Source organism: Podarcis gaigeae (assembly GCF_964106915.1).
Source record: "Podarcis gaigeae genome assembly, chromosome: 16".
NCBI lineage: Eukaryota > Metazoa > Chordata > Lepidosauria > Squamata > Lacertidae > Podarcis > Podarcis gaigeae.
Genome location: NC_139693.1, coordinates 10,444,703 through 10,467,416, shown reverse-complemented (window position 1 = coordinate 10,467,416; position 22,714 = coordinate 10,444,703). Strand labels below are relative to the sequence as shown.

Here is a 22,714-nt window from a genome sequence, read left to right as displayed (position 1 = left end):
TTTTCAAATCTTCCTGGGGTTTCCTGCGAATACAACACGTTTCCATGGAAATCCTCATCTCTTTGGCCTCCCTTCAGGTTTTCCAGAATTAAAGGTGCCAGGAGAGACATGGGTTGCCATGGGAACGAACAAGGCCTGAATAGGAGTTGGAAGAGTTCCCAGATATTGAAGGTGTTTGGGTGGCTCTTTGCATCTCTCCCCCCGCGCCCGTGTTTCCCTCCTTCCTCTCCTAACATGTCCCCCACCCCAGCCTCTAAAGTTGAACACTTTTGTCTAATTTGCTAACACCATGAGGCTAGACATTTCCTAGCACGTCGCAGGCAGTAAGCTCAGTATTGTCAACAATGAAAAATAATAATTAATAACCAATCGTGATCAACAATTATTGATGATCAATAGTGATAGATAGATAGATATAGATAGATAGATGATAGATATAGATGATAGATAGATGATAGATAGATAGATAGATGATAGATAGATAGATAGATAGATAGATAGATAGATAGATATAGATGATAGATAGATATAGATAGATAGATAGATAGATAGATAGATAGATAGATAGATGATAGATAGATAGATAGATAGATAGATAGATAGATAGATGATAGACAGATGATAGAGAGATATAATGTGTTTTAAGATTGTACCTTTCTTTTGTTCTTGAAGTTGGGCACAGATTCGATCAGCGTTGGCCCCCCACAGATGGCTGTTATTTGGGACCCCACCAAAGGACTGGGAATGTCTGACTGGAAGAAGATGGGACAGAAAGAGGGGAAGTCAACATATGGAGGAGAAGAAGCTATCTAGCTTCTCTGTGGATGCCAGGATTTTTATTTATTTATTCCAGTTATTAGCCAAGCCCTCACAAAGTGAAATGAAGAAAAAGAAATCTTTTTTTAAAACACACACACACACACACACACACACAGAGAGAGAGAGAGAGAGAGAGAGAGAGAGAGAGAGAGAGAGAGAGTATGAAGTGTTGAGCAGATTCAGGCAGTCGTGGCCTGAATTAGATCACCTAAACCCTAATACTAATAATAATAATAATAATAATAATAATAATAATAATAATAATTTATTTGTACCTTGCCCATCTGGCAAGGTTTCCCCAGCCGTTCTGGGCGGCTCCCAATAGAATATTAAAAACATGACAAGACATCAAACATTAAAAACTTCCCTTTGGGAAAGGGAGAAGTGCAGGTCCTGGATCTCAGCTGAGGTGAAGATCCTGTGCCCCTCCAGGTATTGCTGGGATCCAGCTCCCATCAGCCCCAGCCAGGATGGTCAGAGATGATATACACCTGGGACAGTTCAACTGGTGCAACATGAGACTCTCCATCTCAAGGACATGAGTTGAAGCCCCACGCTGGGCAAAATATTCCTGCCTTGCAGAGGATGGGATTGCATATCCCTTGTGGTCCCTTCCAATATTCTATGAATATATGGACCAAGGGAACCTTTCAGTGATGGAACAGCCTCAGAGCACCCATCGAACCCAGGTTGGTGCTTGCAGACCAGACCTGGCACTCAGATGTTGAGGAGCAAGAGGGTTCCTTCTACAGATGATTTGAAAGATTGTGGTTTGGCATGACAGCAGGGGGGATCCACCTTACTCAGGCAGATGTGTGTCCCCCTCTTGTCCCTCTTTCTTTCCAACACATCTCCCAGCTCCCCCCAAAAGCAAGATACCTAGATCATTTCGCCACCAGGCCCTTGTGGAATGCCACTTAAAACCAGAGCTTAGAAAGGTTTTATGATTATTATTAAATGAACTCATTCTAGTTCAAGATGTCCACACACACAAACACACGTGCAAAAAGGAACTACATCCCTGTTCAGGTTCATCCTTTTACAAAACAAACTAGTTCAGTTCTCAGTTTGAGTCCATTCAAGTTATCCACGTCAAAGAGAGAGAGAGAGAGAGAGAGAGAGAGAGAGAGAGAGAGAGAAATCAACATTCAAAATGTGGCAAGCTGCTGTGCTACGCTATAGAACATACTGTACTTTCAAAGATGAAGAAAATATCAACACACACAGAGAGCAGAATGTGAATGGTTTCATTTAGTTTCCCCAACATTTATGATGTTTCAGCTTAACGGGCCAAAGAGTCTAAAGAGTAAATAATAATAATAATAATCCACACATGGAAGGGAATGAACTTGAAGGTGAACTAAAAATCATTCTAAGTTGTACCCCAAATTGAATTGAATTCACTCAGCAATTGCGGGAACTCCTTTCAGGTGTAGGTCAGAAATTTGTGGGCTAATTTGGTGAACTTACACTGAAATAGTTACTGTACTCTGAACTAGTTGGTTCCAAGCTCTGCTTCAAACAGCCTCTCCTTCTGCCTATCATGCCATTAAGTTTTTGAAGCTGGTTATATGTGCTTAAGTCAGGAATATAGGAAGATGCTGCCTTATGCCAAGGGCACCAAAGTCTGTCCCATTCAGTATAGTCTGATCCATTGGTGAAGCAGTGGTTACAGGCTAGGACCTGAGAGACGGGAGTTCAAATCCCCACTCAGCTATGAAGCTCACTGGGTGAGCTTTGGCCAAGTGCCTTCTCCCAGCCTCACCTCCCTCACAGGGTTGTTGTGAGGATAAAATGAGGAAGGGAGAAACCATGTGGGCCAGCTTAGGCTCCTTGGAGGGATATAAATAAAATTAGAAAACAATACAATGTAAGAATAAAAAAAGCCATGAAAATGCAATGAAAAATCAATGGGAACACTGAATGTGGAAACCCCTGATCCAATCAATTGCTAGATTAAGTGTTGCAGCCCTATATATGGACTATATTAATTTCTGTACTTTCTACACCATCCAATGGCTTCCTTCCTTCCTGCTTGGCTCAGATTCCCACATGCTGAGAATCTCGTATCATTTTAAAAACAAATCCGCAAACTTCCAGTCCTCATGGCACGCATATAGATATATATATAGTATATGTATATGTATGTATGTATGTATGTATGTATATGTATATGTATATGCACACACACACACACACACACACACACACACACACACACACTGTATATGCGCCAATGAAGCTGTGGGCAGGAGGCATGCAGATATGGTTTCCCATCAACAGGAGGATGAACTTTAGTGGTCCCTCTATAGCTCTTTGAATTGCCCCCTCCTTGAAGGAGCTCTCCCCCTGTATTTTCCTGTCAAGATACAGGTGGGGGAAACCTCCAGATGTTGCTGGACTACAACTCCCATCATCCCTGGCCATTGTTTACACTGGCTGGGGCTGGTGGGAGCTGGAGTCCAACCAAGTTATTTGTCGAAAGCATTTTTTACCAGCTCTTCAGCCCCCAAACACCTCCCATAGCGGGTTGCAGTGATCAATAATAAGAGAGTTTAGAGAGCATTGGTTCCACCTCCTGGGGGGCAGTGCGAATTACTTGTGGGGTGGGAGCAAAGAGGCAAGAGGGCGATGCAAATGACGATCAGATTTCGAAAAGCTGGTATCACTGGATGAAGTTCATCTATTTAGTTGCTTTAATTAATCTAAAGTCAGAGACCAATTTGCTATGTTCTGGACCCCACCATGCAGATCACTGGGGCCACCCCGCCCTGTTCTGCCCCCCCTGTCCTGTTCCACCCCTTTTTGTGATGTTTTCAGGGCACTTCTGGGTTCAGCGCAATGTGCATGTGTGCAATGGCACACATATCCCCTAAAACAGCCGCTGTCTGCAAATAGTTTTCATTGGATTCTGAATGAATGTGAAATTGGTTGTTACTGTTTTGAATTTCACTGTGTTATTATCCCCCTTAGCGGGCCGTGCAAACCGCAGTTCTGCGTCATGCTTTTTAGAGAGGTGGGCTGGGGGGCAACTGGAGCTGAGTTTATAGAACCGAGGGGCCGGTGGCACAAAACAGTTTGAGAACCACTGGTCTAGAGGACCTCAAGTCCCCCAAGCTGATTGGACAAGGCCAGAACGACAACTCGCACAGAGTTGCAACGGGCAGTCTCTGTCTCTGTGCGGACAGCTGCTTTGGCCTCACAGCCTTCAACCAAACCCCTCAAGGAGGCGCACAGTTTGGGGAACAAGTGACCGAGGCAGGGAAGGTGGGAAGGAGAAGGGGGAAGAATGAGGGGAGAGGCGGCTTACGTTGCTTGGGAGCTCCCGGCTCTTTGGCTTCCATACTGCCCCAGGGCACTCTCCCGAGCCCTGCTCCAGCCTGGCTGTCAAGGGGGGCGCGGCGGGCTCCGAACGGCCGCTCGGGCACCTGGCGGGGTGGGAAAGCTAAGGCGGGGAAGGTGCGGCTGCGGGGGAAGAGGGGTGAGAACAGCACAGCCAGGTCGGGGCTCTCCAGGAAAGGCAGGACGCTCCTGGCAGGCGGCGAGTAGGCCCCGATGGGGGAGAGGCGGATGGGGAGCAGCTCCTCAGGCGAGAGAGTGCCCAAGACCTGCCCCTGCCGCCCAGCCAGGAGGCAGACCTCCTCGCAGGACAAGGTCTTGAGTCTGGGGCAGAAGGCCGGAGCAGGAGGGGCAGGGGAGCTCAGCTCCACACTCTCTAAGCCAGTGCAGAGTGAGGGGTGCAGGGGTGCCGGGCCGTCCACCACAGAGAAATGGACCAGGAAAGGTGGGTAGGGCAGATTCTGAGGCCTGGAGGAGCGGGCAAGGAGGGCGTCAGCTGCAGGCCAGAGCGAGGGCAAGGGGGCCAGGAGGTCGCGGCAGCAGGACCAAGGAGAGAAGCCAGTGCAGAGCGAGGGATGGGTGGATTTTTTTTGGGGGGAGCACGTGAGGTCAACAAACCAGTGAGAAATGCATGGAAGCCAGACAATGAACCAGACCAGCGTGATTGATTGATTGACATGGGAAGCGGGACGGGGGTGTGGGAGGGGAAGCCAGAAAGAGGTTTTGCGTGGGGGTCAAGAGCAAGGAAGGAGAGGAAGGGGAGAGAATATGAAACAAAACAAAACAAAACAAAGTTATTTCCAGAAGTCACACAGCAGACAACAAACAAACATAATGGTCATGAGACACGCAACACAAAATCCCGATGCAAAAAAACACCCAACCTCGTTTGGAGAAGCTGCGTGTCTTTAGCTGGGAAATGCAGGACCCTAATCCAGAGTTGGGGGACTCTGCCCCACTCACTTCATACATGAGATACCGTTTTAAGTAATCATGGCGTCCCCCGAAAGGATTCTGGGAGATAAAAGTTCATTAACGGCGCTGGGAGGTGTCAGGAGGCCCCTGTTCCCTGCCCAGAGCTACGATTCCCAAAGCGGTTTTAACAGCCAAGCCCTTTTCATGGGGGACTCTGGGAATTGTAGCTCTGGGAGGGGAACGAGGGGTCACCCTAATAACTCTCATCACCCTTAACAAATTGACAGCTCCCAGAATTATTTGGGGGAAGCCATGACTCTTTATAGTGCTTTAAATGCATGGTGTGAATATGGCCTGTTTGTTCTTGACTTCCAGCTCCCATTTTCCCTGACTGACCACTGGCCTTGGGCTGAGGAGGGTTGAGAGACCGAAAATATCTTGAGGGTCACAAGCTTGCCCTGTCTGATGTAGCAAAAGCCCTCAGGCATCCAAAAGAGACAATCTGACCCTGCTATGTTTGGATACAATCGCACACCATTTTGAATTGAGATGGCAGAACTGAATCTTTCAAAACTGCACTGATTTTAACCACAGATGTCAAAACTGTGCTGATTTGTTTGTTACAATCCCTGAGCGATTCCAGATATGAGACTGCTAATGCTTTCTAATCTTAATTTATTTAACAAAATTTATAGACTACTTGTTTGTAGAAAAGCCTCTCAGTGGTTTACGAGAAGGTCCCATGTTCTCAACTCCCAGCATCTTCAGGTAGGATTGGGAAAATACTCCCTGCCTGAAGACCTGGTGTGTGCTGCTGCCAGTCAGTGTAGACATTATTGAGGTAGATGGAGCAGTGGTCTGATCTATAAGGTAGCTCTCCATGTTCTCCAGGTAGGACTGGCAGTAGACACTGTCTCAAACTCTGGGGAGGGCCATAGCTCAATGGCAGAGCTTTGCAAATCGAAGGTCTCTGGCTCATTTTCCAGCATCTCAGGTAGGGTTGGAAAGCCTGAAGAGCTGCTGCTGCTGCTGCTGCCAGTCAGTGTAGACAGCACTGAGTAAGATGGACCAGTGGTCTAACTCAGCAGAAGGCAGCTTTCTATGTTCCAAAGCCCCCAATCTGGAACACAAACTTCCCCACCCTGAAATTTAGAATGTTTGGCTTGAAGTCTCACAAAGTAATCCACATTACAGTGGTACCTCGGGTTACATACGCTTCAGGTTACAGACTCCGCTAACCCAGAATTAGTACCTCGGGTTAAGAACTTTGCTTCAGGATGAGAACAGAAATTGTGCTCCGGCGGCGCAGCGGCAGCAGGAGGCCCCATTAGCTAAAGTGGTGCTTCGGATTAAGAACAGTTTCAGGTTAAGAACGGACCTCCGGAACGAATTAAGTACTTAACCCGAGGTACCACTGTACTATCTGAAGAGAACACACAGACCTCAATCCACAGAAAACTCTGAAGTCCAGAGTCTAAAATTTCCTAAGAGCACCGCTGCCACGATGACGTGGGCCGTTGAAGTTACATTACCTTAAAAAAACAAACAAATGATTCTCTCCAAACCAGGAAAAGGCAGCCGATTATAGCTCCACAGTTGCCCCCACATCTTGCCCCGTTTTAGGGGTGGGTGGAGTGGAAGGGGCAAGGATCCAGTTTGCTTCCGGGGAAAGAGAAAGAAAGGGAAAGTACTGCAAAGGTTGTCAGCCCAGGAAGACAAATGCAAAGTGGTTATCTGCTTCCTGCTTCCTCCTGCTAACAGAAGTGCATGAGTGTGTGTTGTTGAGGGAGACAGGCAGCAGGGGGAGGGAGAAGCTCGTCTAGCTCCGACTGACAACCACGTTAACCAATCAGAGCAACTCCTTTTGGTTATTTATTAATTTTAGGCCAGGTAACCAGATTCAAGGTGTGCCTTAGAGGCTGGTGAGACAGAGAGAAAGGTGCAGGGTGGCATTGATTTCTTCATTCTATTAAAGCAAAACAAGAAACCAACTAAAAACTCACAATAGCAGAGCAGAGATGGAAGTGGAGCTCACGTGTCTGTCAGACGCCACTCCGAACAAAAGCACAAGATGTCCCTGGAAATGTGCTAATGTTTGTGCAAAAAAAGGACTGCATCTGCGCCGTGCAGTTTGTAGGAAACCTGGGAGCTGTCGTTTGTTAAGGGTGCTAGGAAACTGCAATATTCTTTGGGGGCGAAGTCCTCTGCTTTAACTGTGCTTTGGGTGAATTGAATGCACACAGAGTATACACTTGTTCATTTGTATACCTCGACTACTTGAGCGCATAGGTGGCGCACTCTTTTGAACGCAATATGTGAGCACCCCAGTCACAGGCCACATTCCTGCTTTGAAACGACCTTAAACACTCCAGGAAAAATAAATAACACATTGTTATATGTTTGTGGGGTGAGGTTCAGTCTAGATCAGGGATGTCAAACTCAAATTCATCGGGGGCCGCATCAGCAGTTTGGTCACCCTCAAAGGGCCAGTTGTATCTGTAGGAATGCATGTAAAGTGGAGGTTTCCTGTGTAGAATGGCCGGCGCCACTAGAGAGCAGACATTCTCTAGCTTGTAGGCTGCCGCGCATGCGCTGAAGAGGCGGCTTTCTTGTGTCAAAAAAAAAAAGCGAGAATAAAAGGTGAAGGCTGGCGGCCGCCGGCGGCTATACGGGCCACATGACGAGGTCTGGCGAGCCGGATTCAGCCCGCGGGCCTTGTGTTTGACACCCGTGGTATAGATAATACCCGTGGGTCAGTCCCATGAGATTATAATTTATAAGAAGACACCTGCTGATCTGGTCTGACAAGTTTCTTTGTAAGATCATTATCTTAAGAATACTTTCTAATGGCCTGTTAAGTGCTGCTATTTACATGACCAAAGAGGTTGCCCTGTTGCCATGGAGACAAATGGATGGCCTTTTCCCCAATTCCCCAGATGGGGAACAATAGGCCAAAGTAGGCTGGGAGTGGGGTTGGCTGATACTGGAAGCTGCTTATCTTGCTCTGTGTTGGGCCCATAGTTGTTGCTTGAAGATCTCCCTGAGAATTTAATGGAGTGGGAAGATCTAATGGAGTGTTAATGCTGTGAGAACTGTCCTTTGATGGAGACTCCACACACTGCTTCCATTCTTAATCCTAGCTTTCCATTTAGGAGAATATACATTGCGGTTGTGGGGAAACACACCATTTTACCCTCACAACAATCCTGTGTGGTAATTTAGGCAGAGAGAGAGTGAGACACACACACACACACACAGAGAAAAAGTGATTGGCCCAAGGTCACCCGCCGCGCCTCACAGGAAGAATGGAGGATTTGAACCCACACCATACATTTAAAGTACTACTATACCACTTTGACAGTCATGGCTTCCCCCAAAGAATTCTGGGAATTGTAGTCTGTTAAGCGTGTTGAGAGTTGTTAGGAGACCACGAGTTCCCTGCCAGAGCTACAATTCCCAAAGTGAAACACATGCAGATATGAAGTTTGAGGAGAACAATCACCCCCCACCCCACCCCGAAGATATATTCCCCCTCTTAGTCAACCACATATTTTACAATCCCCATATCACACAGGGAGTCATAGGGTTATATGGTATTTGGTAGGCTAAGGCTTGTTGGTTGGTGTTTTGGGGAGGGAAGCGGTTAAAAGGGACGTCAACTTCCATTTCCTGACTGAGCTCTCTTTCAAACTCTTGTGGAACCGCTAATGTGCTTTAACCAGTGCCGTCCTGCCCCCATTAGCTGCCTCCCTGGGCCACATCTACACAATACTTGCAATAACCGCTGTGTGAACAGCCCTGAAAGCTAAGGGTATAGGGTGGTATACAAATTTAATAAGTGAAATAATAATAAAACTGCTAGGATATTTCCAAAGTGAAGCAGGGTCTGGTGTGATTTCAAACTAGATGGGGGGCTGCATGTTGAGATTCCTGGACTATACAATTCTCAGGGTCCTTTACAACTCTGCAGTCCTAAGATTCACTTTAAACAGTCATGGCTTCCCGCAAAGAATACCCTGGGAACTGTAGTTTGTCTGAGGTGCTGAGAGTCTTTCGGAGGCCCTTGTTCCGCTCACAGAGCTACAGTTCCCAGGGTGATTTATCAAGTGGGGAATTCTGAGAAAAGCAGCTCTGGGAGGGAAATGGTGTTGGGGGGCCTCCAAACCACTCTCAGCACCCCTAACAAACTACATTCTCCAGTATTACCTTTTGGGGGACGCAGCGATTGTGTAAAGCGGTGCAAAAGTGCTTTAAGTGTAAGGTACGGATGTGGCTCTGTTTTCAGGCACCAGGTCCACCCGTTCTCCAAAATCTGAGCCTCCACATCTGGGGAGATCATCCAAGCCTTACCCTCCACAAAACTCCTCTCTCCTCTCTCCTCCTTCCCCGGCATCCAGGGGTCCCTCCTCCCATTGGATGGGCCCTCGGAGCTTCGATCAGACGCCTTCACCTCCATCCTTCCGTCTTCTCCTTCTTCAAAGCCGCCCTCCACAATGGGCTGTAGCCCGGGGCGGGATTTCCTCCTCCGGGGCGGGATTTCCTTCGGGGGCCTGAAGGGCCCACTTGGTGGTGGCTCCACAACAACCTCCAGCGGAGCGCTCCCGTCGGGGACCCCCTTCCCGGGACCCCCTTGCCATGGGGTTTGGGTGCCCATCTTCACGGGCGCCTGGGCCTTCTGCTTCCGGCAGCGCAATTCCTTGAACGTGGTCACTTCTCTTTGGCCGGCGGGGTTGGCTGGCGGCTCTGAGGGTGGAGTCGGGGGCCCGGGCGTCTCCTGGCAAGGGGCCACACCACACGTCAGCTCATTCAATGGTGGCAGCTCGGTGTCAGGGGAGAAGACAATCAGCCAGTCGCTCTGGTCCTTCTTCGTCTGAGGTGGGGGCCCCACTGACGCTGCGGCTTTCTTCCTTTTCTGCGCCAACTCGTGGAAGGAAGTGATGTTCTTCCGGCTGCCAGCGGCCTGCGGGTCGCCGGGGCAGGGCGGCAGGTCTGCCGGGGCCGCTGCAGGCTTCCCTGCTTCGCCTCGCCTCAACCCCTGAAGCCCCCTCTTCGTTCTGGGGGGCACCGGTGGAGGGCCGCTCAAAACACAAGGCCTCGGCAGAGCAGCCTGGTTCGAGTTGACGTCCACTAAGAGCTTTCTGGGCTCTGCTTCCCGGCTCGGGAGAGCATTGCAGTTTGAATCCAGCTCCGGGCTGATTTTGGGGGCTGGCACGGCTGGGGGGGCCCTGAAGGGACGGGTCGGGGGCGGTACAGGCAAGGGAGCCCTGCAGGAATCAGCGAGGGGCGACTTGACCGGGCTTTCCGCACACGGAGAAGACATGTCAGGCGTGGACCCCAGCGAGCTACCGCTGCACAAGCTGTCGGGGCTGTCCCAGACACGGGACGGGCGAGGCTCGCCGATCTGGGCGTTGAGGTTCAAGCTTTCGTCTTTGCGGTCAGCCAGGGGAAGGATGCCGCGAGCATCTTCTAAGGGGACAATGTTGGGCTGGTTCTCAGGACTCCTTGGCTCCTCAGAAGGAAATTCTCTGCAGTACACAGAAACCGGGCTCTCATCCAGGCTGATATCTGAGGAGCTGCTAACTGATGAGGAGCCCAGCTCCGAAGGGGAACCTGCCTCCTCCTCCTCTTCTTCCTCTTCTTCTTCATCCTCCTCTTCTTCCTCACGTTTCAGAGCCAGGCAGTTGGGCGAGAGCGGCTGACCCTGGAGACCTCGCTTGAGATCCGAATGCAGCGTGTGGCCGTCGCAGCAGCGGCAGGGCAGGGACGGGTTATTGGAGTTGGCGTCTACCAGCTCGCGGGTGTTGCCACCGTGACCGCGGCAATCCTGGCAACCCACCCGGTCTTTCGGGGGCGCCAGTGTGTTGGCATCCTCCTGGAGCTCCGGATGGCGCGACAGGTGGAGACCCAAGGAGACATGCTGCAGGTGGACGTGGTTCAGGTTACAGATCAGGCCCTTTTTCGGAGACTGCATGGTCCCGGAACGCGAGAGGGGGAAACGGGTGGCGCTCAAGTCCGTCGGCTCTGCCTGGATGTCACCCGCCAGGGTGCCCTGGGAAGTTCCCTGTGAAAGGCAAAGCCAGCTTCTGAGTGGAGGCAAAATTCAGGAAACAGGAAAATAAGGAGAGCACATAATAATAACAGGGTTTAGGTTTATCTTAGGCCACATCTGCATGGTGCATTTGAAAGGAGTATTATACTACAGCGATCCCTTGGTTTAAGAACAGCTTAGTTTATGAACAACTTGGATTAAGAACGCTGCAAACCTGGAAGTAGGTGTTTTGGTTTGTGAACTTTGCCTTGGAAAAAGAACATGTTTCACTTCCTGTTGAGTGTGTTCCATTTGTAAATTGAGCCCCCCGCTGCGATGGGAAAGCACGCCTTGGTTTCAGAATGCTTTGGTTTAAGAACGGACTTCCGGAATGGATTAAGTTTGTAAACCAAGGTACCACTGTAATTTAAGCAGTCATGGCTTTTCCCAGGGGATCATGGGGACTGTAGTTTGTTAAGGGTGCAGAGCAATGTTGGAAGATCTTTATTCCCTTCACAGAGCTATAGTTCCAAGTCCCCTGGGAAGAAAGGTTGACCGTTGAACTACTCTGTAAGTTGTAGCTCTGTGAGGGGAACGGGGGGGGGGGGAGAGTCTCCTAACAACTCTCTGCACCCTTAACAAACTACACTTCCCAGAATTCTTTGAGGGAAGCCATGATTGTTTAAAGTGGCACTATACTGTTTTAAATGTACAGTGCAGATGGGGCCATATAGAATTGTCTATCTAATTATTGTTATTGTTATTATTTCAATTTCTTGCTTACCCTTCACCATAAGTCTCCCGGGCAAGTTAAAGGTAAAGGTAAAGGGGCCCCTGACCATTAGGTCCAGTCGTGGCAGACTCTGGGGTTGCGGCACTCATCTCGTTTTATTGGCCGAGGGAGCCGGCGTACAGCTTCGGGTCATGTGGCCAGCATGACGAAGCCGCTTCTGGCGAACCAGAGCAGCGCACGGAAATGCTGTTTACCTTCCTGCCTGAGTGGTACCTATTTATCTACTTGCACTTTGACGTGCTTTTGAACTGCTAGGTTGACAGGAGCAGGGACCGAGCAACGGGAGCTCACCCCATCACGGGGATTCGAACCGCCAAACTTCTGATCGGCAAGCCCTAGGCTCTGTGGTTTAACCCACAGCGCCACCCGTGTTCCTTGGCAGGGCAAGTTAGGTGGGTTCTAATATGTATATCTCTCACCTGTCAAGGGTACTGGTTTCTCACCTGCATCAGGCTGACCACTGTTGAGAACAATGTGACGGACTAGATGGGCTTTTGGCCTGTTCTAGCAGGCTATTATGATGCTTTTATTGAAGGGTAATGAAGTGGATCTTCAGCATACAATGGAAACTACAACATGAAGATGGCTGCTGGGGAGGAAATTCCATGGCTGGCTGGGGGGAGCCATGGCTATTCAAAGTGGTATGGTGCAGGTTTAAATGTGTAGTGCAGATGGTGCCAAACTCATACAGGGCTGAAGTGACCGTCGGGACACTTGCTGCAGTGAGCTTATGGAACCCTCTGCCACAAGATGTGATGGCGCTAAAAGGTTTTTTTTTATAAAGTTTTTAAAATAAATAGGGTTTTAAAAATAAGCTAAGGTAACAGAACAGCCACAAACGTGATACGCCTTTACATTTCATAGAATTGGAAGGGACTCTGAGGATCAGAGGAAGTAATAGTGCCACTGTATTCTGCTCTGGTCAGACCTCACCTGGAGTACTTTGTCCAGTTCTGGGCACCACAGTTCAAGAAGGACACTGACAAACTGGAACGTGTCCAGAGGAGGGCAACCTAAATGGTCAAAGGCCTGGAAACGATGCCTTATGAGGAACGGCTAAGGGAGCTGGGCATGTTTAGCCTGGAGAAGAGGAGGTTAAGGGGTGATATGATAGCCATGTTCAAATATATAAAAGGATGTCACACAGAGGAGGGAGAAAGGTTGTTTTCTGCTGCTCCAGAGAAGCGGACACGGAGCAATGGATCCAAACTACAAGAAAGAAGATTCCACCTAAACCTTAGGAAGAACTTCCTGACAGTGAGAGCTGTTCGACAGTGGAATTTGCTGCCAAGGAGTGTGGTGGAGTCTCCTTCTTTGGAGGTCTTTAAGCAGAGGCTTGACAACCATATGTCAGGAGTGCTCTGATGGTGTTTCCTGCTTGGCAGGGGGTTGGACTCGATGGCCCTTGTGGTCTCTTCCAACTCTATGATTCTATGATTCTATGATCATCTAAATCCAACTGCCTGCAATGCAGGAATAAAAAGCTGTCCCATACGGGGATCAAACCTGCAACCTTGGAATTATCAGCAGCACGCTCTTAACCAACTGAGCTATCTAGGCTGTGTGAGAAGATGGGTCTATCAATGGGTATTAGGCATGGCAGATAAATGGAACGTCCAGATGATAAGGAAATCAAAGGCAGGGTTTGTGTGCTTCCTGCAGGCATGTGGTTGCCCACGGTGAGATCAGGATACTGAACTGGTTGAGCATGTGGCCTGATCCAGAAGAGCTCTTCTTGCATCGTTTTGTTGCAGAGATGGGGAACCTGTGGCCCTCCAGATGTTGTGGGAGTCACAGCTCCCATCATTCCTGAGGTTTGAGTCCAACAACAACATCTGGACAGCCTCAGCTTCCCCATTTCTGTTTTGTTGTAATGAAACAGAGACGGGTCTGTTAGAATATAAATGCACAGGAACCAGAACAGCGTCTCCCTGTAGAGCACAAATGGTTTTGAAGAGCTCCTCCCTTTCACCCCGAGAATTCTGGGAAATGTAGTTTTTCGAGAGGCAAATATCTTAACAGAGCATTCTCAGTGCTTCCTTGGGACTGAGGATGGGCACTTACACACAATTGCACAGACAGGGGGGGGGAACCCGCCTCACTTCCCCACAGAAAGGGACTGAAAGAGGAAACCGCATGCGCATAAAATGTGCAGATGCTGTTCTATGTGTGTAGATGCAGTTCAAATTTCAAAACAAAAATTCAGCCTGGATAGCTCAGTTGGTTAGAGCGTGGTGCTGATAACGCCAAGGTTGCAGGTTCGATCCCTGTATGGGGCAGCTGCATATTCCCGTATAGCAGGGGGTTGGACTAGATGACCCTTGGGGTGCCTTAAAGGTAAAGGTAAAGGGACCCCTGACCATTAGGTCCAGTCATGACCAATTCTGGGGTTGTGGCGCTCATCTCGCTTTATTGGCCAAGGGAGCCGGCGTACAGCTTCCAGGTCATGTGGCCAGCATGACTAAGCCGCCTCTGGCAAACCAGCGCAGCGCATGGAAACGCCGTTTACCTTCCCGCCGGAGTGGTACCTATTTATCTACTTGCACTTTGACGTGCTTTCGAACTGCTAGATTGGCAGGAGCTGGGACTGAACAATGGGAGCTCACTCCGTCACTGGGATTCGAACCTTCTGATCGGCAAGTCCTAGGCTCTGTGGTTTAACCCACAGCGCCACCTGCGTTGGGGTCCCTTACAACTCTACAATTCTGTGATTTTTGGTCCACAAGGATTAAAACTTTATCCCAACTTCCAAATTTCTGGCCAATGAGCATGAAGGCACTGGGATGAAGCCGGACTGCTCTCCTGGATCTGATCAAGGCTATCTTTCAGTTTCCAAAAACTGCCCCTGAGAAGCCCACAAACTGAAAACAGCCTTTCCTTGCAACTGGTATTCACAGCGAAGCGTAGGAAGCGGCCTCATTATGCTCAATACTGTCTACACTGACTGGCAGCAGCTCTCAAGGGGTCTCTCTCCCAGCAGCCCTACCTGGGGACTGAGCCTGAGACTTCATGCATGCAAAGGAGAGCTATGTCCTTTTCCCCCTGGGAGACCTGACTGACACTTAACAATGCTTGATAGACCAAGCCCTATTAATGCTCTGTGGGGCTGGACCAATGGGCTGTCTGCCCCAGAACCGTGTCTCCAATCGTGGCCAATCAGATGCCTCTAAAAGGCTCCCTGACAGAGCGTGATGGAAACAGCCCACTCTGCTCTCTAAATATGAATATTCCGTTCCCCTGTTGTGGCTAAGAGATGTCAATATGATTTTTTAAAGGAAGAAATAAAGTCCATGTGCTTTCAAAGCCAGCACTCCAGGAAACTGCATTGGGATGGGAGGGAAACGATCACAAACTGAGTCCAGGTCCTTTGCTGCAAGGCAGACGGTAGAAAGGATGGAGGATTTGCATCCGCTCTCTCCTTCTCATCGTACGTTAACCATCAATAATTCAGAAAGAGAAATTAAGTTCTCATGACAACGGGGGCTATCACATGGCGGGGTGTTCCCCCTCCTCTCTATTCCCCTTCCCCACCTGCCACCATCCGTGCCTTTTATATCATAATACCCTCCTGAAGAAAGGAAAAGGGAGAATATTTTTTCAAAAACAAAACACCAGACGCTCAAGGACAATGCAGGACTGTCTCTGCAGAAGTGGGAAGAAGAAGATCAAAACACGTATACGGTATTTTCACATCCAAACTGGATGCAGTCCTGGAGAGGTTTGGCTCGCCAAGGGCATCAGTTCTCTTACTCAAGAGGCGAGGGGACAAAGAAGGAAGATAGCTCAAGGTTGGCGCAGGGAGATTTCTCACCTCCGAGTCATTGCCAGTTTCAAAAAGAGAGATGTAATTGTTTCTGCTTGTCCAAAGGCACTGAAGGCACTCTGTGTAAGTTCAGAGGCACTCTTTACTAAGGAGGTTTAAAACAAAAACAGACGCTGGGGTCAAATGCCAGTCAATTCTGGATCTGACCTATTTCTGGAAATGGGGGAGACAGCAGTCGGTTCCCCGATTTTAGGAAAATATTGGCACTCAGCCATGGGTGGGGTGTTAGGTGAGACTAGAGCATGGGTAGGCAAACTAAGGCCTGGGGGCCAGATCCGGCCCAATCGCCTTCTCAATCTGGCCCGTAGACAGTCCAGGAATCAGCGTGTTTTTACATGAGTATAATGTGTCCTTTTATTTAAAATGCATCTCTGGGTTATTTGTGGGGCATAGGAATTCATTCATTCCCCCCCCCCCTTCAAAATATAGTCTGGCCCCCCACAAGGTCTGAGGGACAGTGGACCGGCCCCCTGCTGAAAAAGTTTGCTGACCCCTGGACTACAGCATCCAACCTCGCTTAAGTCCAGCCTCACTGAGCTATGAAAGGGACATAATGAATAGAAGCCCATTTATCTTTTCCCCCTAAGTGGCTACTATCCAATACAACCCCTTCTTAGTGGGATATAGGAAGCTGCCTTATACTGAGCCAGACCATTGGTCAATAGAGCTCAGCATTGTCTACTCTGATTGGCAGAGGCCCTCCAGGGTTTCAGAAGGGGCTCTTTTCAGCTACCCAGCCTGGAGCTGCTGGGGTTTGAACCCGGGGCCAAGGGAAGAGATGCACCTCCGTGACAGCATCTGCTTTACATGCAGAAGGTGCCAGGTTCAATCTTTGGCGTCTCCAGGAAGCCTGAAACCCTGGAGAATCATTGCAAATTAGTCCAGATTCAGCTCAAGGAACCAGCTGCCCCTGACTTGGCCACAGTGATCCATGCGACGGTCATCTCCAGGCTTGACTACTGTAATTCGCTCTATGCGGGGCTGCCCTTGAAGCTGTCCCAGAAACTCCAGCGGGTACAGAATGCTGCAGCGAGGCTCCTCACGGGGTCTCTGCCATGGGAGCATATTCACCCAGTGCTTTTCAAGCTGCACTGGCTCCCGGTGGAGTACAGGGTCAGATTTAAGGTGCTGCTTTGGACGTTTAAAGCCCTTCACGGCCTAGGACCCTCGTACCTCTGGGACCGCCTCCTGGTATGCCCCACGGAGAGCCTCAAGGTCCATAAATAACAACACCCTAGTGGTCCCAGGCCCTAAGGAAGTTAGATTGGCTTCGACCAGAGCCAGGGCCTTTTCAACTCTGGCTCCGGCCTGGTGGAACGCTCTGCCTCATGAGACCAGGGCCCTGCAGGATCTGATTTCTTTCCGCAGGGCCTGTAAGACAGAGTTGTTCCGCCTGGCCTTTGGCTTGGAGCCAGTTTGATTCCCTCCCTCCCCCCCCCTCTCTCTTTTCCCCCCTTCTTTTCCTTCTCCTGCGATGAGGCTACATTTTAATATTTTAATGTTCCATTATTTTAATTGTTGTGTTTTATTTTTGTTTTTAAGTTTTGTAATCATTCATCTTGTTTTTGTTATTGCTTGTAAGCCGCTCTGAGCCCGGCCTTGGCTGGGGAGGGCGGGGTATAAATAAAAAATTATTATTATTATTATTATTATTATTATTATTATTATTATTATTAAATCAGGATTCTGACTCTCTTCCCAACAAGAGGAGAGCCCTGTTGGATCAGAACAAAGGGCCCATCTGGTCCAGTTTCCTGTTTTCACAGATGCCTCTGGGAACCCTGGAAGGGAGACCTGAGTCCAATAGCAACTTTCCTCACATGATTCCAAGTAATTGGTTTTTATAAGCATGGTGCTTCTGAGACTGGAAATAACATACAGCTGCCATGTCCGGTAGCCGCTGGTATCCTCCATGAATTTGTCTAATCCCCCTTTAAAGCCACCCATGTCAGCGGCCATCAAAACATCTGGTGGCAGGGAGTTCCACAGTTTATGTACAGCATGAAGAATCGCATCCTTTTGTCTCCTCTGAGTCTTTCAGTGTTCACTTTCATTGGACGGATCCACTGGGTTCTAGTGACAAGGTTCAGGGTTAGGTGACATCACTGACACCAGGACAGCAACCGTCCTAAGTAAATCTCACTTATCTGGACTGTGTGGCCTAGTGGTTAGAGCTCACCCATGAACCTAACTGGATGCGACCTTGGGCCAGTCACTGCCTCTCACCCTACTCTACCCTATAGGGTTCTTGTGGGGATTAAAACCCTGTATGTCCTTGGAGAAAAGGGTGGGATCTGAATGCAATAAACTATACTACTGTGGTTTTCTTATAGAGTTTGCCTAAGCTTATGCTGGGTGTAACAGACCCATACCAGAAAAACATGTGTGTGTTTCTGTGAGAGAGGAAGAGGGAGAAAGAATAGGGGACAATATTACAGTAAATCACATTGGGATGGCTAAATCATAGATTTTCAAGGAAGCCTAAAGACAATCTCCTTTAACCCTATCCCTGATAGGTGGTTGTCCAGTCTCAACTTGGGGGGAAAACATGTGTATACAAGTGGTCTTTATATATAATCTTGGCAGCTTGAATAGTAATTTTGACTCAATGGAAAATAGCCCCCAATCTTACACTAGATGCTTAGTATCACTCACTCTGGAATATAGCAATAATGGAGAAAATTACACATAATTTGAGATTTGGGTAAGGACAGAAACCTCCAGACAGTTTTTATACCATTTTCAAGACAACCCTTATCACAAGCTTGGCAAATTCTGGGTCCATACTTTTATCTAAACAGGGGTCAGCAATTCTGAAGCAGGGCATGATGGGAATATCTTGCCTAGTTATTTCACAGGTAGCATCTAAAAGGTCTTAGATATGGATGATCCTTTAGATGCCATTTGCCACCCAGCTCCCATCAGTCTCCAGCCAACATGGCTAATGGTGAGGGATGATGGGATCCGTAAACTACCAGAAACAACTAGAGGACCATAGGATCCTCCTTTCTTATCTAAGATAGGCAGGGATTGGGGAGGGGATACAGGGGAAACGTTTTATTTATTTCCAACACACATTTTAAAGCACATGGCTCCCCACAAGGAACTCTGGGAACTGTAGTTTGTTAAAGACAGACCCACCAAGTGACCCTGTTTTCCAAAGATAGTCCCAGTTTCTGATTTGATCCCAGAATGTCCCACTTTCTCTTAAAGGTAAAGGGAACCCTGACCATTAGGTCCAGTCATGGACAACTCTGGGGTAGCGGCGCTCATCTCGCTTTATTGGTCAAGGGAGCCAGCGTACAGCTTCCGGGTCATGTGGCCAGCATGACTAATCCGCTTCTGGCGAACCAGAGCAGTGCATGGAAACACCGTTTACCTTCCCGCCAGAACGGTACCTATTTATCTACTTGCACTTTGATGTGCTTTCGAACTGCTAAGTTGGCAGGAGCAGGGACCGAGCAACGGGAGCTCACCCCGTCGCGGGGATTCGAACCGCCGACCTTCTTACTGGCAAGTCCTAGGCTCTGTGGTTTAACCCACAGCGCCACCCGCGTCCCTTCACTTTCTCTTAGGACGTCCCTATTTTCATCGGGAAAATGTTGTGGGCTCTGGAGTTATGCGACCCCTGAGCCAAGGAGATAACTAACTATACAACCTTTACAAGACACCTGAAGGCATCCCTGTGAAGGGGAGTTTCTCACTTTTTAATGTTTAATTCTGTTTTTATATATGTTGGAAGCCACCCAGAGTGGCTGGGGCAACCCAGTAAGGTGGGTGAGGTATAAATAATACATTTATGGAATAGAATTTCCCTATTTTCATCGGAGAAATGCTGCTTCTAGGGTATGTAAGGATATTGGAAATTGTAGCTCTATGGGTGGCAATGATAATTTCTAGAAATTTGGGAGGGAAATCATGGTGATTTAAATATGTGATATGGATCTGCCCACAGTTCACTCTTTCCTGAGGGGCTCAAGATGGGTCACAACGCGAGTAAAATAATAAAAACAGCAAAAACAAGTGAGGTTTTTTTAAATAAAGAAAACAAAAACGTTAAAAATGGCCACCAGCCTGTCCTGAATCAACCCAGAGGTCTGACGTACATTTGTGGGGGAGGCGTGGGCAGAGCTGATGCCAGCCAGTGTAGGCTGTACTGAGTTAGATACTCATAAGAAGGCAGCTTTCCATGCTCCCCACCCCAGATTTACCACTCGTGGGGCAGCCTTGGGCAACATATTCATGATCTCTTAGCCCTAACCTACCATGCAGGGATGTTGCAAGGGTAAAAATGAGGCGAGGTCTCACCTACGCCTCTCCCCAGAGGACGGGGCCATAACTGGGAGGGATAAAAGAATACAGAACGGCAGTGCCAAGATGGAATTAGCACCAACAATTGGCTCCTGGCATCTGTTTTCAATCCAGGTTTAGACCAGGACAAGACAGAGCGTGTGGTCTCTGAGACAGTGCAGAGTGCCTTTCCTCCGGCGAACAGCAGACAGTCCTAGGGAGGCATGCAGAACCCCTGTACCCAGTCAGAGCTTTGCACCATCCACCCAGTATTGTCTGCACTGATTGGCAGAGGCTCTCCAGCGACACGATTCTTTAGGGAAGCAAAGAGCACCCCACAGACAGGAGAAAGATGGAGTATCCCACGGCTAGAGAGAAAGAGAGACGTGAGGATCTGTGCGTCTCTGTACAAACCTAGATGCTGGCCACCCCATCCTCCAGCCATCACAGCCGCCACCGGCCCAACCCTTCCTGCAGGAAGAAAGCCAAATCACTGCAGAGGCTGCGTGGGGCTCTTTGGGTGGGTGGGCGAGCAAAAGGTGCCAACCATCCTGTTAGCAACGCAAAGGGAGGGAGCCAAAGTGTGTGTGCATTTTATGGGGGGGGGGTCACCTCCATGCCTACTGTGGTGGTAAACAAGTCAGGAAGAAAATGGGAGGGGGGAATGATGGAGGGGTACAGCATAGCTCAGTGGTCACCCCTTGTTGGGGTGGGGGGTGGGATTTCCGCCGCCCTCCCCACCCCGCCACCTCCCAGGAACAAGGGGTAGAATCAAGGGTACCTTTTGAGCATCAGTACAACGCCTATTTCAATATATGCAATTGTTTCGGGTTTGTTTCCATTGTACTGCAAATCGTTCGGAGAGTGTCTTGCAGGAAAGCATTTAGTGATAATTGCGAGGAAAGCTTTTGGGCAGGGATTTTTTTTTTCTTTTCAAAAAAGGGGCACCCTCCCTGTTGCCTGGAATCAAGACATTTCCTAGATTTAATGGGAATTCAGTAGGCTGGGTCCCCTGCAGTTCAGGTGGGCACAGGTCTCCAAAACAGCCCGGATAAGGTGGACGGGTGGGGCAGAGGTTTTTGCACCCCCCAAGTGCGATCGCATCCTATTATTGGGCATTGCAGGTTTCTGGAGAGGGAGGGGGCTTGGAGGATATAATAGACAGCTCTCCCCGGTCATGGGATTCGCCCCAAAACCTCCTCCCTCCCTCCTAGAGACATCCATCAACACATTTATGCTGACCGCCCCCACCCGAAACGGTGCCCATCACAGCTGCATCTGCAGCGCTAAATGCACTCACCTGCCGCCTCTGTGGCTCTCTTTAGACTCTGCTGCAAGACTTGGTCCAGCCCCCAGTGCTATAACGCTGCGGCTCCGGGCAACCTCCCTGGCTGAGCTCACCCCAGTCCGGGTAGGAGGAGCCAGCGTCCATCAATGCCTCGCCTCGCCTCTCCGCCTTAACTCTTGTCGTGCCAATGGGCTTGGGCTGGAGGGGTTGCAATCTTTGGGAGGAGTCTCCAGAGGTCATCTGGCCCAACCCACCATGCCCAGTGCAGGCGTCTCGCAAAGTATGGATCTTGGGGGCAGGGCCTTGCAGAGCCAAGCAGAGGGCCGGGCCAGGTAGATAATGTGCCCCCCCTTTATTTTTACCTGGGGATAACTGAAGTCTTATGAATAAGTAAGTATAAAAATAATTTTCACAAAAGTTATGCTGACAAATAATTTTAAGGCTTGAACCATAAAGGTAAAGGTAAAGGGACCCCTGTCCATTAGGTCCAGTCGTGACCGACTCTGGGGTTGCGGCGCTCATCTCACTTTATTGGCCGAGGGAGCCGGCGTACAGCTTCCGGTTCATGTGGCCAGCATGACTAAGCTGCTTCTGGCAAACCAGAGCAGTGCACGGAAACACCGTTTACCTCCCCATCAGAGCGGTACCTATTTATCTACTTGCACTTTGATGTGCTTTCGAACTGCTAGGTTGGCAGGAGCAGGGACCGAGCAACGGGAGCTCACCCCATCATGGGGATTCGAACCGCTGACCTTCTGATCGGCAAGTCCTAGGCTCTGTCATTTAACCCACAGCGCCACCTGCGTCCCATGCTTGAACCATAGCTGCATATAAAGACAAAATGGAAAATATAGATTTACAAAAGCGCTTTTAAAAAATACATAGGGAATGTATGCTGACCGAGGCGCCCTTTGGAATCGGAGGCATGGGCCAAGTGGCCCATATTCCCCCCCCCCCCCGTCTGGGTCTGCTTGGGGGTACTTCTGGGTCCTGTGCTGTCCCTTGAGGCTCAGGTATCCCAGCTGTGCCCTTATCTTGGCAGGGATAGCCCAACGACTGATGTCTATGCCGTGGTAACCTCTAGGTTCAACAACTGCAACTTGTTATACCTAGGGCTTCCTGTGAAGACAGTTCAGAAACTTCAGCCGGCGCAGAATTCAGCAGCCGGGTTGCTCACCTGGGCAAGGCGATGTGAGCATCTTACACGGATCCTGGCCCGACTGCGCCGGCTGCTGATTAGTTTCCCGGTCCAATTCAAAGAGCTTGTTTTGACCTATAAAGTCTTAAGAAGAAGAAGAAGAAGAGTTTGGATTTGATATCCCGCCTTTCACTCCCTTTAAGGAGTCTCAAAGCGGCTAACATCCTCCTTTCCCTTCCTCCCCCACAACAAACACTCTGTGAGGTGAGTGGGGCTGAGAG

The 22,714-nt window shown here is 49.2% G+C and overlaps 1 protein-coding gene across 5 annotated transcripts in view; it reads right to left on the bottom strand.

Annotated features, from left to right (window-relative positions):
- Positions 1-21,422, bottom strand: part of RUSC1 (RUN and SH3 domain containing 1) — a 35,389-nt gene extending 13,967 nt beyond the window's left edge. For 2 of the 5 annotated variants that reach the window (XM_083715516.1, XM_083715517.1), the window contains exons 1-4: positions 21,308-21,422; positions 9,424-11,134; positions 4,130-4,654; positions 654-752 (exon numbers count right to left, since the gene is read on the bottom strand). In XM_083715516.1, the coding sequence (XP_083571642.1) occupies positions 654-752; positions 4,130-4,654; positions 9,424-11,044 (2,245 nt within the window). In that variant the 5' untranslated portion in view covers positions 11,045-11,134; positions 21,308-21,422. Of the gene's footprint in view, positions 1-653; positions 753-4,129; positions 4,655-9,423; positions 11,157-21,307 lie in introns of all 5 variants that reach the window. The other 3 variants (XM_083715518.1, XM_083715519.1, XM_083715520.1) reach the window with 3 other exon arrangements.
- Positions 21,423-22,714: the final 1,292 nt, after the last annotated feature.